The following is a 20,443-nucleotide window of genomic DNA, read 5'->3' on the forward strand; positions in this document are numbered from 1 at the left end:
GCCTCTCACTATCGCGGCCTCTCTTGTTGCGGAGCACAGGCTCCAGACGGGCAGGCTCAGTAGTTGTGGCTCACGGGCCTAGTTGCTCCGCGGCATGTGGGATCTTCCCAGACCAGGGCTCGAACCCGTGTCCCCTGCCTTGGCAGGCAGATTCTCAACCACTGCGCCACCAGGGAAGCCCCCTGTATTCTTTCTTAATTAAAGCATTTTATATTTAGTCAAGTATAGGACATATTACAAATATATTTTCTGTAATTATAAAAATAATGTTATTTTGAATGATTTTTTTGGTTTTTAATTTTTGAAATTTAAGACAAAAGTAACATGTCCTTCTTGACCTCTATCCAATTTCAAAAATGAAATACTTGAGGCGTAGCCATAGTCACTGCAAGGATCTGTTTTCTTCCTGTTCGCCTCTTTCCTAGGGTGTAGCCCTTTGCCCACGCAAAATGGGGCAGGTTCACCAAGAATCTTCACTGCCACTTGGAGAGCCATGGATTCCAGTTCCTGTCTCCCCATCCCCTCAGGCTGTCAAAAGTACCGTTCAGCCTCCCAGCTGTTTTCTCTGGAATCAGCAAATGCTCCTAGACAAAAAGGAGCCCCAAATACCAAGCTCACCTCTCTGGGCCTCTGTCCTTCCCCACATACTGGCCTAGTAATTTTTCACTATCTTGTTAGCCTACTGATACCTTCAAGCAGATGTAGTATTTTTTATGCAGCTCTTCTAGTTGTCCTCAGAGGTGGGGACTGTCCATATTACCTGGATCTCCTATTATAGAAGTAAAAGTACTTGTCTTGTTTAAAAAGCGAAAACTTAAAGTTGATTTTTTTAATTGAAAAAGAGTATTTCTATAAAGCAGTTTTCCAAATTTCCTTTGCAACTCTGCATACAATTTAATGATTGATATATCTTCTTTCTCAAGCACATCTACTGTTTATAGCACAACAGTATTAATAATGCATTGTAGATTTGCTGTGATTTCTGCCCTTTTAAGTGCATCATCAGTATAATGTTGAGTTATTTTGAAGAAAGAAGTCTTTCAGATTTTGTGAGCTAAGAAATGAAAACAAGCAGACAAAAAATGAGATCCCCAAGATTGTTGGAAGACTAAAAACCTTTGCTTGACGGAAATTACCATTCCTCAAAAGGTTCTCATGGTGCATTGCATAGTATAATTCCCCACTTCAGTGTTGCAAAGAGATTGATACCCTCAGCCTTATAGCAATTTAAGGAGAACTTATCTGACTTTTAAGAACACTATATTCCTTTTATCAGAAACATCTCTTTCTCTCTAATTCAAACTTTACACAAACCTGGTTTACTTTACTTAGTAGTGCTCAGTCTCTAGTTTGCATTTATATCCCTTATAATACTAATAGAGGCATAACTAGTGTTGTAATATCTGGAAATGAATTTGCTAGCTATCTCCAGGTTTTGTCTCTAAGCATTCAGTTATTCAGATATTTGAGGGTGCATCATCTGTCTGGTACTTTCATTGGTTCTGGGAATATAATAGGAAGCAGAACAGACAAGAATTCCCACTTTCATCTAGTTAGTTGAGTAGGAAGAGATTAATAGACCATAAAGAAAATAAATCTTGAATTTATATATAGTATTAGAAAATGTGTAATTCTATTTAGAATAATGAAGGCCAGGGTGGGGGAGCTAGGAGTACTAAGGTTGCAGCGGATGGGGAAATGTAAAATTTTCAAATGGTATGGTTAGGGAGGACCCCGACAGGGAGTGTGCTGCCAAGTGTGTCTGTATCCAGGCACCTTGCTGAGCCTTTACCTCCTGGCATCTTCACGACGGGTACGATACTCGTTTAGGACCTGAGTTCAGTGTCCTTTGCCAACAAGTCCTACAGTATTTACTTACAATGTCAGTTCTTAATGCACACAAAATATTTCTGTAAATGTTTATTGATTAAGAAAGTATTAGATGATCAAAGAAACAATGGGATATTTTATCATGTATCTTGAGTACTTGATGGCTTAAAGTTATTTTTTTAAGCAGGCTTTACTTGCCTTATTAGAAAACGTGTTAAACTCTGTCTGTTTGTGTGAAATTTGAACCAGTCGTACAGGTCTCTGAGTAAAAGGAAGAATAATGTGGTAGTACTTCAGGAAGAAGATGATGCCAGATCTTTTGTGGCTTTCAAGTGTAGCTTAGCTTGTTTTGAAGACTTTTCTATGCCAGGTTTAATATGATAATTCTAAAGAGATGGATAAGTGTTTTGATCTGTCTTTGGCCTTAGCATTCTGTGGTAACTTCATTTGTTTTGGCGGTTTCAGTATATTTGAAACTAAGCAAAATAATCTGATAGAAACTTTTCAGTGCATTTATTAAGGTCTAAACACCAGTGCCTTTGTTATTGAAATGATAAAGTATAGAGGTAATAATGTAAATTTGGATTAAAATGAGTTTTTCAGTAATATGAGATAGGTTTCTTTTTTCTTATATTAAATATATAGGTGTTCTAATGTAGCCTTTAAAATGCATGTTCACCCGTGTGTGTATGTATGTGTGAGTATTGAATATAAGGTGACATTTATGTAACATTTAAGTTGACCTTGAGTAGTTTCCATGGCATAACAAGTATTTTCTTTTTGTTTAGCTTTCATGTTGTAGCCTCAAAGGGGAATCTTGAGTGTTTGAATGCCATCCTCATACATGGAGTTGATATTACAACCAGTGACACCGCAGGTACGTTTGCCTCCATAGTCAGTTACCAACAGAGAAGACAAGCATTGTCCACTGCCAATGCTCTAAATCAGACCTAAATGTGATTTACAAAGAGAAGTCCTTAACTTTCTGTTTCTAATTAGCTGAGGTATTGCTCTGGGGGAGAGGGCAAGTACTGGGGATGTAGCAGAAAGGATGGCCGAACGGATGAGCAGCTGGAGACCTGAGGTCTAGGGCTGGTCTTGGTAGTGCTACAGGATTCTAAAATCTCAGACTTTGAAGAACCTTTAGGGGCCATTTAGTTTATACTCATATACTATTCAGTGTATGAATTCTCGCTGTCCTGAGGTCATTTGGTTTTTGGTTGGACATTTCTTGTGTGGAGGAACTAACTGTCTCATAATAACAACATCACCAGTAGTGATCATAACAAGAAGAGGTGATACTTATTTAACATAGACTTAGCTACTCTGCTAAGCGCTTTACACGTACTAACTCATTTTATCCTCACATCAAGCCAATGAGGCTGCAAGACACTGCGCTGTTAAGCGACTTGCCCAGGGTCTTTCAGTGGATGAGTCGCAGTCAGAGTTTGTGTTTTTAACCATTATGCCTCATGAGGAGACCTGGTCTGTGTTTAGCTAGCTATATTTATAAAAATTATTTCTAATAGACAGTTTAAGTCTGTCTCTTACCAGGCCTTCTGCTTAAACTTAGTCATACCTATGTCTATCTTTAAAAATATTACAGCATAAGTTTGTCTGCACATCACAAGATAGATTTTAAGTATTTGAGTATAGCTATTGCTTTTCTTCAGTGTTTTAGTTTTCTGTTCATCTGGACAATCATTCTCAGTTCTCTGAGACCTGTGGCAGCTTATTTCTCTGCACTTCTACTTTGTTATTCAGTTAAATACGGGAGTTGACCTAGAGCAGAGAATGTCCTTAACAACTTTAATGTTTTATCCTATGACTCCATGTATGGACAAATACATACATTACTGTTAACCAGCATTGTGTTTGGAAATGGAAGGCAAGGGGGGAGAGAGAGAGAGATCACAAATGAGTTAGTGAGGAACATCTTTACCTAAAGTTACCTTAATTGAAGACGAAACTCAATTTATTTGCCACCTTTGAATGAACAAAAAACTGTTATTACTTATATATATGTTTTCCACTGATGCAGAAGAATATTTATTTTTAGAAATTTTGGATTAACCATACCATTTCAGAATTCATAAGACTTTATTTATTTATTGTGCTGATTCCAATTCAAACACGTGTCTTTCTTGTTTTTGTCTGTGTTCTTTCTGCTCTGGACATTTCGGCCTAGTGGCCAATCTAAGTGACTTTTGCCCTCCCTCCTTCAGTGCAGATGAAGCTCAAATGGTTTCCCAAGCTCAGCAGACGACGTCTTTTCATATACTGCATTCCGGCATACCTTGCTTTACCCATTTTGTCTTTTGTTTTTGCTGTTGTTTAGTCATGTTTTTATTGATGGGTTTAATTATGTTTGTCTTTAGAGTTGTCCTTTCCTGAGAACAAGGACCTTGTCTCATTTGCTGTTATATTGTCTGTTATAATCCAGATGTGGATATTTGATAAAAATTTGATTAAACAATCTTTATGTATTTTATCTTAACTCCTTTATTTGCTAGCAATATAAAAGTAGATTGAAAATAACCAGATTTCAAGTTAGTGTGGTTTTGAGGTATTTGTGACCCAGGTCTTGCCAGGTACGCGCCTTTGGTGTAATTCAGGGTGATATGCTTTAGATGTGATATTTCCATGATTTTTTGCTGTACTATCTCAAGTGGCTGGATTTGGTATTTCCTTAGCCCTGACCTGACATTTTAATGTGGCCAAGTTTCTGTGGCGTTTTGGTAAACACCAGGGACTGTTGCCACTGTGTCTATCCTCACTATCCACTCCATGCTCTCTCTTACTTCTCATGGAAGTGACAGTTATTCTAGTCGCTTTTCAGGATGTGAAATGTTTCTAGAAAGTTTGTCCATGAACAGTAGCAAATTGAAATTTGAAATTGTTACATCTGATTTATTTGTAGAGGATGTTTAGGAGTGGTTGAATATGTTATATCTGTTCAAAGGTCTGGACTCACTGCCTTTTGCTCTAGAACCTGTTAGCTACACAGAAATGATCAGACCCAGCAAAACTTATTCACGTATCTACATGCATATAAAACTGAATGAGGGGCTTCCCTGGTGGCGCAGTGGTTGAGAATCCGCCTGCCAATGCAGGGGACATGGGTTCGAGCCCTGGTCTGGGAAGATCCCACATGCTGTGGAGCAACTGGGCCCATGAGCCACAACTACTGAGCCTGCGCGTCTGGAGCCTGTGCTCCGCAACAAGAGAGGCCGCGATAGTGAGAGGCCCGCGCACTGCGATGAAGAGTGGCCCCCGCTCGCCGCAACTGGAGAAAGCCCTCGCACAGAAACGAAGACCCAACACAGCCAAAAATAAATAAATAACTTTATTAAAAAAAAAAAAAAAACTGAATAAGAGTTGAAAGTCAATTTATTCCTTCATCCAGGATGAACAGAACACACATTACTTTTCTAGCAGAAAGGTCTACTTGTGAAGTACAATTATGTTTGGAGAAATTTGTGAAGTTAGAGGGAAATTAAGAGCATTAAAGATTGGAAGCTGGAATATTCTGGTGAAACCCTTGTAGTTTTCACCATCCAAGAAAGATATTTGTGTAAAGAAGTACAATTAGGAGAAATAGTGTTTGGAGGTAGAATGTTCTCTGCAAATTACCTTTTTCAATATTCAGAGTTAACCTTCCAGATTATCTGGTGACCTCTTCCCTGCTCCCCTCATCATTTCCTTTAAATTTGTACATTTTAATCACATATTTGAACAAATTGTCTGATTTTCAGAGACAGAATCTCTTTGTAAACTTTGAATTTTAGTTGAAGCATAAAAATTAGTTAGAGAATACCCTTTCTTTGACTCACATCTCTTAACCTTTCTCCATTTTAGTATCCACACTGCCTATTGAGAAATGTTATGTGAAATCTAGTTATCTTTCTCTCCCTCCTATCCCCATTCCTTTTTTTTCTATTTCTCTTTCTCTCCCTTCTCTCCTATGGCAATATTTAATTACTTACTCTGTCTCAGGAACTGCTCCAGGTATTGGAGATACAGTGGTGAATAAGACAAAATTCTTGCTCTGTAATGAGTTTGTATGTTTATTTTTTCTTCCCACCTTCATTGTTTTGGTGTGTACATTATCTCTAATTAAAATATGAAACTGGGTGAGACATCTTAGAAACTTAAAGCATGCCTACAAATGAAGTAGTCTGTCAACTGATTTTGGAAAACTGAAGCACATTTCTAAGGAAAATTTACATGTGAAAAAAATAACCCTTATCATGTATTTAAAATTATTTCTTTTTTAGGGAGGAATGCTCTTCACCTGGCTGCAAAGTATGGACATGCATTGTGTCTACAAAAACTTCTACAGGTAGTAAAAGTGGTTAATACTTTGACTTTATTGACTGCAAATAATAGATGTGTTTTGGGAACTTGAGATCAAAGAAAATAGTAGGCTAGCTTTGACTATTAGCTTACATAATATTTTTTCCATCATTTGTGAAAGAATGTGAACAATAAAGAGCAAAAACTCTGAGGGAAGTGAATTGCATAACTCAGTGTATTAAAAATAAACAACAAAGACTTGACCTTCCTGTTGACATTAGCTGGAGATTGGAATTTTCTGTCATCTGGTATATGACTTGAGATGAAGTGATACAGCATAGGATCTATATATTTCTGTATAAACATCAGTAACTCAGACTACATAATAACATCATTAGTTAAGCTTATAATCAGGCAACCACAAAATTCTGTGAACTAGTGGGCTAAATTACGTTTTCAGTTGAAAGGTCTAGTCACACATTTCCTTAAACATGTTTGCCACTAAGTTTCACAGCAGAACTCATTTGTTTTTTCTGATTCAATTGTTCAAGTTTTAATTCTTGCTGGAAAAAAACCCCAAACAATAACAGTTTCTATATTTCATGCTATTGTAATGTACCATATGTTTTCCTGTTTACTGGAATACCATTAAATTTACAGTATAATGTTATTATATTTGCCACATGTCAAAATATTTATGGCTTGTCTAGTACTCTTTAGAGTTTTTGATAAATGCAATATTTTTAAGATTAAATAACAGCTGTTCATTTGAGTCTCGATATTTAACTTGAAAATAAAACTTTCTTAGATTACTAAATTTCTGTGTTTTAACAGTACAGTTGTCCCACTGAACATGTAGACCTGCAGGGAAGAACCGCACTTCACGATGCAGGTAATAAGCAAAGGTTTCACTTGGACATAAACAAATCTTTGTTAAAATGGCTGGGCATTTAAATTAATTTCAAAGTTTTAACGTGAATATATTTGTATAATTCATGGAGAAACAGAATGTTATGAATTTTTTATTTATTCAGATTTGAAATTTATTGGATTGTACGGCTTAAAAAGAATCATTCAGCCAATATTTACAGGCCAGGTTGCTAGATACTGAAAGTCCAAAGATGAATAAACCATAATCCTGCTCTCAAGGAGCTGTAAGTACCATGTGTTTGCTTGGGAACTGGTAGGAGAAATGGGAACGAGGAAGACTTTTCTCTTTCTTAAAAACTATATTTACCTCATTAACATGTCTCAACCTCATTTTCCTCATCTGCAAAATGAAGTTACTAATACTACTGCAGTAGTGGTTATAACTGAATCATGAATAGTGCCTGGCATGTAGTAACTTCTTAATTAATGGTGATGGTGCTTGTTTTGATTTAGAGGTGTCAGTGCTGAATTACATATCATTGTAATTTGCTCTATTTTAAAAGAGATTTATATTAGTAATTTCAAGGATTTTATTAATCATACTGTATATCAAAATTTATCTGCATTATTCTTTAGGTGTCTTAAAGAAAATGATTAGAAAAAAGTTAAATATTTAAGGATTTTTGGAATGTAAGATAGTCTGACCCCTGGGCAGACTCCTCTAAGACTGAAATTCCTAGTTAACTAGGCGTTCAAAGGAAAGAAAACAAAAACCAAAAAAACCCTACTGTTTCCTTTCATGTATATGGAATATCCTTGGTAGATTAGAGGATTAGAGTAGTCTCTGTTAAAAATGTATTATACTTCAAATTTCCTTCAAACTTTTATACTTTTGATTTTCTTCCTTTTTAAAAATATTTTATGTATTTTTATGATAGTTTAATCTCTCACACAATGCATTTTTTTAAATTTTGGTATAGAGTGCTGTTATTTGCAGAACATTTTTACATACATTATCATTTAAGCCTCACAATGACCCCTGTGAGTTTCTATAGTTTTATTTTATACTTTATATTTTTATGATAATTTTGTATTACTACTTAAATAAATAAAAATAATTAAATAATTAAAAAATAAATGAAAACATAGACCTAGATTCATATGTGATATACTTACCAAGCTTCTGTAGTTATGGAATCATCAAAACAAATTTATAAATTAAACTTAAAATCATAAAAAAATATAATTCATTTCTGTAGCACTAATTTATTGTGTTTGATGGAAATTTTAAAATGATTTTGCTGCTTAATGAAGTATGAATACGTGTCACATGATATTTCTATTCTCCTGCCACCTTCTCATAGTTGTTTTTTAATCCATCCAACCTTATTAATAATCATGTTTTAAAAATTATTAAAAATGTTTTATTATGGAAGATTTCAAACATAAAGTTAGACTATCATATTAAAATACCTTATACCCTTCATCCAGCTTAGACAGCTGTCATCATATGGCTAATCTTGATTCATTTATACCACCACCCATTATTCTCCTCTACGTGGCATATTTTAAATCAAATCCAAGACATCATATAATTTTATCCATAAACAATTCAGTTTTTATCTCTGAAAGATAATGATTCTATTTTGTAACCTAAGGGTAATACCATTATTACACCTAATGCATTTGAAAATGTTTTCAATATCATTTACTCAATGTTCAACTTTTCCTAGTTGTTTTTATATTTTTTATTGCTTAATTGAGGTATATTTATTATACAAAAATTGTATATAATTATTGTATAATGTAATGTAATAACGTATTGCACATAATTAACAATATGGTATTGTATACTTTAAAATATATTAAGAGGATAGAGTACTTAGTATTCTCACCAAAAAAACCCCCCAAAAACACACAGACACACAAAAGGACACAAGGAAATTTGTGGAGGTGATCCATATGTTTAATACCTTGATTGTGGTGAGGGTGTTACAGTGTATGCATTTGCCCAAACTCATCAAAATATGTACAGTAAATATGTGTAATTTTTTGTATATTATAGATTTTATTATCCCTGTTTTTAAAACTGGTACAACTTAACAGATTGAAATATTAATATTTGTTCAGTAGCTATACAGATGAAGTTAGAATGAAGACCGAGTCGATGTAGTAAAAGAACTCCAATATCAGTTGCTTATAAAAAAAAATGGAGTGGTATAGGTTGGCAGGTGGCTTGAGGTCATTCATGAACTGAATTCTTTCCATCTTGTTGCTCCACTTTCCTCTGGTATCTTCCTCAGCAATGTCATTGCAGCAGGGTTGTAGTCATATCTGCGTTCCAGCTGGCAGGAAAGGGAAGGAGAATAGGAGGAGCGCATGCCCACAGTCTAAGGCCCAGATTTGGAAGTGGTAAATAGCCCTCTACTCATAATCCATCAACAAGAGCAAAGTCAGTTGGTTGTATTTATCTGTAAAGGAGGCCCAGAAATGTAATCTCAAGATAACTAGTCATGGCCGAGCTGCTACACTGTAGAAGAAGGGGAGAACAAATTTTGGTAACAATTGCCACAGTCCAGCCCTCTGGCCTTCCAGATATTCCTGCAGCCCCTACTTCCCACACATAGAACATTACCCCCACCCCAAGGGAGAGGATACATAACCAATTCAGTCACTGAAGCCACCTCAAAGTCTGGGATTTCTGGGTGATGTGCACTTGTGTATTTTTGGCTCTGAAATGGCTCTTCATGGTCCAACAGTTTGTAAACTCAAAGAAAAGAGATCTGCTCCTCACAATATATAGTGATGCAGCAAGAACAAGATAAGTAAAATAAAGACTCCCTTTTGGAAAAGGGAGAACTGGTAAATACACAGCAATCACTAGTCAACAGCAGGTATCAAATACTGCTGAGCAAAACTTGCAAAGGCTTTCAACTGAGATCTTGGAGTAAATTTCTTGCTTAGCTCCTTCAGGTGCCCCCTGGTTTTGTTTCCTAGGAGAAATCCCTTATTGTCCTCTGTGGGCCCTAGCTCTGCCTTCTGGGAGGTTCTTGTCCATTATCCTCCAAGATCACAGGTAAATTGGATGTTGGAAAGTATGCCCTCTATATAGGCAGCTTAAGCACAGGAAGAGTTATTAGTTTTAGCTGACTGGGCTTTTGGATTTTGGGGTAGTGCATTCCCTCAAAACCTTGGTAAGTTTCTGGCCTATTTGTTGCCATCCACTTCCATATGTCAGGAACCATTTATTTTCTGGACATAAAGTTCTTGACCCTCCTTTATTTCTTGTTTTTATTTCTGGACTCATGATTCTCTACCTCATTTTATTTTATTTTTTTTACCAAAATTTAGAAAATTTATTTATAAAATGTTCAATACTGTGTAGAACATTAGGTTAATTTGCAGAGTTTTTTTAAAAAATTTTATTGGAATATAGTTGATTTACAATGTATTAGTTTCAGGTGTACAATGAAGTGAATCACTTATACATATACACATACCTACTCCTTTTTTAGATTCTTTTTCCATATAGGCCATTACAGAGTATGGAATAGAGTTCCCTGTGCTGTACAGTAGGTCCTTATTAGTTATCTAGTTTATATGTAGTAGTGTGTGTATGTCAATCCCAATCTCCCAATTTATCCCCCCCCACCCCATCCCCTGGTAACCGTAAGTTTGTTTTCTACATCCGTGACTCTACTTCTGTTTTGTAAATACGTTCATTTGTTCACTTTAATACTGCCACCTCAGAGTCATCTGAAATAATAGTCTTGGATGGGAATATAGTATCCTCAGTCTGATGTTTATTCCAGGACTGGATCTGCTTTTTTTGTTTTTGTTTTTTTTTTCATTTTTCCTTATTCGGCTGTCTTTGAGAAAAGTTGTGACCAACAATAGTTTTATATCTTGCTGTTTGGTATAGAAAAACAATTGGCTTCTCTATACCTGTGAGGTCCCAAACATCTAGAAACTCTATTCCCTTCCATCTGTGTTCATAACTAATTCTTGCTTGACCTCATCTCTTTCTTGTTGACCTCATCTCTTTCTTACTAAAAGCAGTAAGCAGCCGCCAATATGCCCTAAAATTTTGGCTCTTTTCTATTGCTTCACCTAGAAAGGCTCCATAGTCACACAGTGTACCTTGTAAATTAGCACAGATGATAGATCTATCAAATGTTTTGCCACAGTATGAGAAAAATCACAAGGTTTCTAGCCTGAAATATGTTTACTGACCACCTAGTACCCAACCACTAAACCAGTGCTGTATAATTTAGGTATCTGTTACAACAGCACCTGACTCCTGATAGCAATTTTTGTCTTGGTTAGGGATAAGGCTATACTGCTGTGACAAAATAAAATAACATTTGCTTTAAAAAAAGAAAAACACACACAGAATTTATTTCTTTCATGTCACAGCCCTAATGATCAGATTGGCTTGTACCTCTGCTCCATATAGCCATTCAGGGACCCAGATTTCTTCTATTTTGCAGTTCTACCATTGCCTGGGGTGTTGTCCTCATCTTTAAGGCTGAAGCTGATAATAGGTACCTGTTTTCCTGCTAGCAGGAAGGAGAAAGATTATGGAAGAGTGTATAACCACTTTTTAAAGCCCTAGACTCAGAAGGTAGCACATGTCCCTCATGTCAGATTCCATTGGCATGATCTAACTCATGTGGTCATGCCTGCACGCAAAGGAGACTGGGAACTGTGGTCTAGGTGAGCCCCCCTGTGCCCAACACAGTTTTGTTACCATGGAACAAGGATGAACAGCTGTCATTCTCCATCATCGCACCTTTAATACTGACTTGATTTGTTCAGTATAGTATAACTCGGGAATTTTTTATGCTTTACATTTTTTCCTTCTTATTTTTAATTGGGCCTGAATGGTTGTTACTTTATAATTCCTGAATTAATGTATTCAGTTTCAATTTATCTTTTTTTTTAAGATTGATTATATATTTTATATAAAAGGCTTGCTGGATTAAAGACATCAGAAATGAAAAATTTACTTGATTTTTTAATGTATGTTTGGTTTTACTTTATTGAATTGCACCAAAAAAAAAAAAAAAAAAAAAAGAACGCTGACTTAGTACTTTTTTGTGCAAATAAACTAGTATCAACTTATAAAACTTTTATAAAAACTCATGGGAAGTATAAACACAATCGTACTTTATGAATTTGACCACTTTTTTCCTGATACAAATATGAACTCTAGTGTTGATCAAATAAGAGGCATCATGTGATTTTATCATATAATTTTTAGCAAAATGACCCTGCTTTTGCATCAAGGGCAGACATTGCAGTTTCTGCTTTGAAAAGGAAATATGAATTGTATGAATCATACTTTATTTACTGTGGGTCTTCTATAAAGAAAAAAGTATATGATTCTTTTAAAAAAACTGCACTAACACTTCAAGGATTCTGTAAGTTATAGCCATATTTTAAAATATACTATAAATCGAAAGTTTAAGCGTGATTTTCATTATCAGTGTCTACCCTTAGAACAGCAGTATATTCTTGTCCTCTGCAAGAGTGACAGTGTTCCTTGGTCCTAATAAATTATACAAAATTTACAAAATGATCTTGTCTAATCCATTTTCAGATAGAAAAATCAATGCTTATAATGCTAAACTGAGAATGAAGGATGTGAAGCTTAGTACTTTAGGGATTGAAGAATTTAGGCCTTATACGGGTCTAGCAAAACACCACGTGTTACCAACAGATGTTCACCATTTATCATTTTCCTTTGTTCCTCAAAGCTATGGCAGACTGTCCTTCTAGCATACAGCTGCTCTGTGACCACGGGACCTCAGTGAATACCAAAGATGTAGTAAGTCAGTTTATGTTTATTCTCATTTCAACTCATGTATTCTGACTTTCATGTTTTGGGAGACTTGTTGTCTGAATGCTGTCTTATTTTTCTTGTTGCTTAGGATGGGCGGACGCCGCTTGTTCTGGCTACTCAGATGTGTAGGCCAACAATATGTCAACTGCTGATAGATAGAGGGGCGGATATTAATTCCAGAGACAAACAAAACAGGTAATTCTTTTATCACGGCTCCGCAGACACCAGCTCGATGCACAGTGATCCTGAAGCTCTGCTGCTGTGACTTGGCCTTTCTATCCCCGTGGTTCTCCCTTCCTTGGAATTAGCACTCACTTCTTATTACTCTTCAGAGTTGGCTGAAGAAGGAGGGAGAGGGAAATAGGGGATGATGACAGGGTAAACTCGAAATACAGGCAGTGATTATGGCCTGTGTTCAGGTCAAAGAACTGAAGAAAAGAGTAATTATATCCTAGTTATTTTGAGCTTATAAAATAATCTTTAATGAAATGGGCTCAAATAAGGAAGAAGAATAAAAAATTACATTTACAGTCTCTACTTCTTCATTAGTGAATCTTTTGAGAGTAAAGGAGTTCTTGCGTGTCCTGGAGCTTGACATGTTTCAGTGTAGATTTTCTCAAGGTGTTTTCTCTCCTTTCTGCTGGGCACAATGCCACCTCCTTCTCTGAAACTGAGTTCATTTCTGTACCCCAATACAGATTTCATTAATTTATTTCTGCACCTGTATTTGATGTTATTTTAGTTGGTGTGCACTAACAATTTCTATCTATAATTCTCTCTGTCCTCTTTTCTGGGTCTAGTGTATCATGCTGCTTGCTATATTATAATTCTGATGTTTATAGTCACGGAATGTCTGACAACAAAGTATCTGAAATACATCCCTTCCATCAGTTGAAGCATTACAGTAATTTATGACAAGTTTCTGAGATTGTATAGATGATTACTGGTAAAATTGTTGGTTTCTTTTCAGTTACTTTTATTCCTCTAAACACGTATTCTATTGTTTATAGTTCACTGGAAGTAGATAAGTATAATTAGTCTTTGGATGTCAGATTTTATAGCTCTGATTGTTTTCATTGTTCAGGCATCTCAAAGGAGGAAATTCTTAAGCAATTAAATCATTAATGTGATTTTTAAGAAAGTGGCTTTTTTAATATTACTTTGTTTTTGTGATACTATGATCTGGCTCCAAGCATGTTTAAGAAAATTTGATTGAAAAATAAATTTTAGGATCAGAAAGGGGTGATCTGGCTGATCCACGTATACAATGCCTTATTTCTTTAATAGATCTTATATTTTTCCAAGTATGTTTGTCTGTGTTTTTTCATTGGAACTTCACAAAAAAACCAATGCGATAGGGCAATGTGTATTCTATTTAGACTACATAGCAGATGGTTTTAAAGGTAAATTAAAATCTGTTTCTGACACTCTGTATTCAAGTTTCTTTTCTTTCTTCCTGTCTTATCTATAACATTTTTTCCCTTATAACAAAAAATTTGTTAATGCCTGTTTTATGTAAAACTGCATTCCAGCAACTACCGGGGAGTATAAAAGAGGAATAGAACAGACATCGAATAAAGGCAAAAATCAGTTTCCGTATGAAATTCAATATTCACAATTGAAGACAGAATGATATATAGGATAAGTCACTTCATTTCATTAAGTGTTGGTTGCCTCAGCAGTAAAAATAGAGAATTTCTAGAGTATTTCTAAATTTCCATGATGATTTAATTGTTACATTACTATGGTCTGCCGATTATACTGTTAAATGTTTAAGTGCTGACGATTCTATCATGGCAGAATAAACCAGTGGTCCATGATAATGGGGTTAATCAAAGAAGGTTTATTTGAGAAGGCAAATTTTAGAATTAAGTGTGAAAATGTGAAGGAGATGTGTCGGAGAAGAAAGACTCTTCTAAAGAGAGAAATCGGGAACAGGAATCTGATTCTTGTTTTGGAATAGAAGGGATTCATTGGGGACGTTTGTATGATGTGGTTCAGTTCACGAAGTGATTTATTTTATTTTTTTTTTTTCAGTAACTGATAGTGTATTTATAAAATGAAAACCTCTCTAACCAAATACACTTTTCACTGGGAAAATAAATAAAACAGACAAATGGATCTACACAAAGTAAAAATTAACTTTGGTAGATTTCAGTGTAGGACAGTCCATAACAAGCTTATTTGCCCTTACTCCCCCAGAGCTGATCATCTTCCAAGTTAAGATTTTAAAAATATTTTTTAGTTGAGATTATTATGTTGACATTTGTTTCTCATTCCACATCATCTTCAGCCAAGCTCTGAGCACTTACAGTTCTCTAATTGTTGGGGGCTTAGTCAGAAGCATCTGGAACACTGGTGGTGGAAGAGTTTGCTGCAACACTTGCAGTAATTGCTGTGGCCGTCCACACACAGCAATTGCATTTGTCAGATGGTCAACACCCTTCTCATATTCACCTTGAGCTAGTAACTCTTGCAAGCTGTATTTCTTCGAGGAAGAATTTCTGAACGGCTTCAGCATCTTTAAGGTCAGGTAACTTGGAAAGTCCAGTTCTCTCCTTGGCAAGCTTCAGTTTCTTTCTTCGTTCTCGCAGCCTGTTCTTGAAGTTAGGGTCACTCCATCTCTTGGGGTCAAAGTAAATGCAGTACCCGATGAAAAGGGCCCCGCACACGCCGGCGGAGATGGCGCTGTTCTGGCCCTCCATCTTCTCTCCAACGAGGAGTGGGGTTGGCGGCAGCAGGACCCGCGATGAAGCCCTTGGCCGAGAACCCTCGGAAAGGACTGTGCCACTCTGTCCCGACACCTGCTGCGAGGGACGCAGAAAGGCCTGCAAAGTGATTTAAATAGCTTGGGTTTATCGTTGTAGGTTTTGCACAGATAAGGTGACAGTATCAGTTGTGGAAGATCTTTGTGGCAATTAACTTGTAGTACATAGAAAGACTGGAATAAAGGAGGTTAATTTGGTAGTAGAAGTAACAAATGTGTGTAGGTAGATGTAAAATGTTAGCTCTGCAAACTAAGACACAAAACAAATGTTTTTATAAATGCAATGGAGTTAAAATATAAGATAAAAATATGAAGTCAAATCTGTGTCTATAACAACGTGGCTTTTTAAAGTAATATCTGTTCTTTAAGACGGGGACCTCTGAAAGAGATTTCTGAAATATTTTTTTGGATCTTTCTCAAGGTCTTTTATTCTTCCGTCTTGCCTTCTAGGACTGCTCTCATGCTAGGTTGCGAGTATGGTTGCAAAGATGCAGTAGAAGTCTTACTCAGAAATGGTGCTGATGTAACCTTGCTGGATGCCCTTGGCCATGATAGTTCTTACTATGCAAGAATTGGTGACAATCTGGACATTCTAACCTTACTGAAGACTGCATCAGAAAATACCAACAAAGGTACCAGCAGTTTTCTGTCACTAGAAAAGTGCTAGTTAATAAAGAGCAGCTTTTAAAGATTTAGATGGTAGAGCTACAGTTTGTAAGGGGCAAAACACTCCTTACAATAAGCAGTATTGGTTCATCTCCCTGTCTGCTCCAGCTGTGCGGTTTTACATTATAGTCACTTGTTTTGAGGCAGTGTGTGTTACATGTATTGTCCAGTTTATCCAGTCAACCCTACTCTACTGTGGAGTAATTTAAGAACTGAAAAGAAAGAGCCAAATAAAGTGTTTTACTAGTATATATTTTTTGATGAGGAGGGGTGAAGTGCTTAAGCTCTTGTACTTAAAAAGTTTTAAAGAAAGAATCATTGTTTAAACATGTATTTAAAATATTCAACTAAGATTTATTGAATACTTGTGCCAAGTATTTTCCTGTGCTTATTAAAGAGAAGTTGGAAAGCACAGCAAGTAAAATCAACCACTCATTCTACCACTGAGGAGCCTCTACTAACATTTTGAGGAATATCCTTCCAGTCTTCTCTCTGTGCATAAAATTGAGGTCACCTGTAGTGAGCTGTAGATTACTTTTTGTGTGATATGGTTCAAAGACTTTTCCCTCATAAATAAATATTTTTTCTACAGTATGATTTTTATTGATGCATAAAATTCCATCTAAGTTTAATTTAATTAAGCAATTTTCTATAGGTGTCATTTAAGTTGTTTATACAGTTTTTACTAATATAAATAACCATTTAGTGACTGTCCTTATGCATAAATATTTTAGCATATTTTTATTATACCCTTAGGATCACTTCCTAGAAATTGAATTAAGAGGTTTCAGGTTATGCACATTTTTTAAAGCTTTTAATATATATCGACAAGTTGCCTTCTAATTTAGGATGTTTTAAATTTTGTATTTTTCACCTGCCTCCCCTCCCTGGCATTGAATATCATCTACAGGGATGTTGTCATAGCAAAAAAAAATACTTTGCCGATTAGATAGGCAAAAGTGATATTTCATTGTTGTTTTAACTATAAGGTAGTAAACTTCAAAAGAAACTTAAAAAATTATTTCTTTAATTATTATTATTATTTCTTTTATTATTGACTTAATTATATAATTGGGGAATGCAAATCTACCCAAGTTAACCTGCTGTTTCACTGTTCCTCTTTCTCCTCCCTTTCCCTCTCTTTAAATCTTCAGGGAGAGAACTTTGGAAGAAAGGACCATCTTTACAACAGGTTAAAAAATTATGTATATTGTGCAGTTTAAGTAAAGTGCTGAGCAAACCTGGGTAATGGTTATATATAACTGTTTTGCGTTTAAATGCATGCTGTTCTCTCTTCCCAGTTAATCATGCCCATGTAGAACCTAGGTCATGAGATCCTGAGGCTTTATCCAGATATTGTCACTCAGCTTGAGACAGTAGGTCTTAATTACAATGAATGTATCCAATGGGAAATAAGTAGACTCCTGATTGCTGGTCTTGAACATCCAGCCTTTTCAAGTATGGAATATTGCACCTTGTTGAGTTTCTTTGATGATGAATATTAGCTTGGTAGACCATAGACAGTTTTCTCCTATTCTCCCTTAGTAACAGAGTCGAATATCCCCTGATGTGGGAAAATTCTTCCAAGCAATAAGAAATGAAGAAAACAGAATTCAAAACTGATTATATATGTGATTTCAATGCCACTGTTAACATTCTGAGTTCTTTTTCTTTTTCTTTTTTTGCTGTGTGTATTTAATTTAATGAGGACTTGACTTTAAAAAAAACACAGTACATGAAATAATTCATACCTTGCACTAAGTTTATTATCAAATCACTATTTAACCCTGGTTTTGTGTCTCAGTCTCAGTAGATGTCTAATCATTTCCCCTAATGTCTTTGAGTTAAAGTGAGTGGGGCTGCTTTGCACACTCTTAAACCGTCTCACCCAAAGCTAGTGTAGGCAGCTCTCCTCTTCTGCTGGCTGTTCCCTTCCAGGCTTTCAGCTTTTCTCTAGTGAGAGGGACCTGAGCACTTCCAAACCCTCAAGAGAAGTAATCAGGTACCTTCTGAGCCATCCTGTCATCATTCTATATCATTTCTGTAGCTTGCACCTAAATTTGAAAGGTGTATGAAAGCATGCTTCCCTTTCAGTCCATCACAATTAAGTAATACGTCCCTGCATGGGTCATGTCTGCTGTCACTTTTCTTTCCCATCTGGAGCAGCTGTTTCAGCCTTTTCTCCCATTCCTCAGATAACCTAAGTGGGTGTAGAGGGAAATAAAATGTGCCCTCTTATATCAATACCAGCCATCTCACACATATTAAGAGAAAAACTATTTCTGAAATATACATGTATTTAAAAGAAAGAATTATTGAATATTAATATGAGAATGGTATCTAAATGAATAGGAATTATCTAAATGAATTCATGGAGTTAATATTCTGCTAAGAACAGTAAACCTCATTTGTTTCAGTTGTTAATTAAATACATTTTAAAATATCTGCTGTAAATAGGATTTGTTTGTGTACTAAGGGACATATAATCCTTGTTATCAAGAAGCCTACAGTATAGTTTAAAAAATAAGATGTATTCAGTTACTTACTATATGCCCATTACTGTTCTAAGTGCTGGGGATATCAGTGTTCAAAGTCCCTGCCCTCATGGAGCTCCCAGCCCAGTGAGAGAGATGAACAGTAAGCAAATGGGTATTTAGTACCATGGCAGATGCTTTGAAGACAAGCAGAACAGGATTAGGGAATGAAGAGGGAGAGGGCGGGAAGCTATTTTAGATGGTGTGGTCAGGAAGTGACTGACATTCGAGCAGAGGTCTGAAGGAAGTGAGGAGGGAGCCAGCGGCTCTGTGGGTGAAGCCTCAAGGGCAGAGGGAAGGGCAAGTACCAAGCCCCTGATGAAGGAGCATGTTTAACATGCCCGTGGGGCAGTAGAGGGGCAGAGTGACAGGAACCAGAGACCAGAGGGAAGGCGGGGGCTGAAAGTGGTATCATGAGACTGGTCAGATTCCACGTGAAGTACGGCCCTTTGGTAGAAGGAATGAGGCTAGACATGCAGTTTGGGCCAAATCATCAATACAGAGTATGGTCTTAATGGGAACTTGTTCCTCTAATTCTAAATCCAAGCTCATTAGGACGATAGTTTAAACACAGGAGTCAACAAATAATGTGGAACATAAAATTATCTTGGAAAATTAAAGCATTCACGTTTTGTTTGTTTGTTTTTTTAGCTCTCAAAAAGGAAGAAAGAAATAGCTTTCTAAATTATTGTGTAGATTTAAAGATCAATTTGAGCAAAAAAAAGATTATTTTATCTCTTGTTTAATGATTGTATTGTGTTTTTATTAAAGCAAATCTCTAAGCTGGAATAAAGTTTCAAAGCAGTAAGTGTACAAAAACAGATCATGTACCCAACCAAGTCATTTAGAAATCTTTTATATAGCTTTAGTCAGTGGATTGTCTATCTCTTTCTTATCACACCCTTTGATATTTTATTTCATCAGTACTCAAAGAAGTAATTTCCATATTTTCTCTCAACATTAATGTAACTCCCCCCGCCTCCTCTTTTTAAACACCAAATTCTTCTTTTGGGAATGGTAGCTGATGCTTTATAGTACAACGTGAGTTTTGCCTCTAGTACAAATTCTTTTTAAAATTTGGTGACTTTGGTTAAAATAAATCCTTAGCAGTAGGGGTTTTAAATTCTGTTATTTTTTTAGTATTTAAAAAATAGATTATACTTGATTTATTTAAGACCTATATCCTTAAAGATTCTTTCCATTTGGAGTTTTAAGTGGAAACACTGCCACCTTGTGCTTTGTACAGCAAAATTTAAACTTGGATAAACTGAAAATCACTAATTGGGTGTATTGCCTATTGAGGAAAATGTACTTTTCTATATTCGCATACTTGCTAACCTGTGTTTTCTTATGTTTTACCAAAGCGAAATTTGACGCAGATGCTAGATGAAGTAAATATGAAGTCAGATCAGAGGGAGCATCAAAACATTCAGGTAAAAAGAAAAAAAATTGGTATCTTCCTTTGCAAAGAATTCCAGCGCTGTTTGTAGTGGGGTTGGGGAAAAGAAAGGAAGCAAAAATGTGGGGGAAATGAGTAGGGGATGGAAGGGCAGCTTGTTATGTTTTGTGATTGTACTTTCTTGCCCAATTCCTTCTAAAAGAATTAACTTTTGATATGAATGTTTGGGTCAGTAT

The 20,443-nt window shown here is 35.9% G+C and overlaps 1 protein-coding gene and 1 pseudogene across 4 annotated transcripts in view; one reads left to right on the forward strand and one right to left on the reverse strand.

Moving 5' to 3' along the window:
- UACA (uveal autoantigen with coiled-coil domains and ankyrin repeats) overlaps positions 1 to 20,443 on the forward strand; it is a 112,536-nt gene that overhangs the window by 74,012 nt on the left and 18,081 nt on the right. For 3 of the 4 annotated variants that reach the window (XM_061180126.1, XM_061180127.1, XM_061180129.1), the window contains 8 exons: positions 2,619 to 2,707; positions 6,108 to 6,172; positions 6,961 to 7,018; positions 12,756 to 12,826; positions 12,930 to 13,036; positions 16,059 to 16,240; positions 17,429 to 17,466; positions 20,173 to 20,241. In XM_061180126.1, coding sequence (XP_061036109.1) covers positions 2,619 to 2,707; positions 6,108 to 6,172; positions 6,961 to 7,018; positions 12,756 to 12,826; positions 12,930 to 13,036; positions 16,059 to 16,240; positions 17,429 to 17,466; positions 20,173 to 20,241 — 679 coding nt within the window. The remainder of the gene's footprint in view (positions 1 to 2,618; positions 2,708 to 6,107; positions 6,173 to 6,960; positions 7,019 to 12,755; positions 12,827 to 12,929; positions 13,037 to 16,058; positions 16,241 to 17,428; positions 17,467 to 20,172; positions 20,242 to 20,443) is intronic. The other variant, XM_061180128.1, reaches the window with a different exon arrangement.
- Positions 15,115 to 15,562, reverse strand: LOC133085078 (mitochondrial import receptor subunit TOM20 homolog; annotated as a pseudogene).

The sequence above is a fragment of the Eubalaena glacialis genome, chromosome 2 (genome assembly GCF_028564815.1).
Source record: "Eubalaena glacialis isolate mEubGla1 chromosome 2, mEubGla1.1.hap2.+ XY, whole genome shotgun sequence".
Lineage (NCBI taxonomy): Eukaryota > Metazoa > Chordata > Mammalia > Artiodactyla > Balaenidae > Eubalaena > Eubalaena glacialis.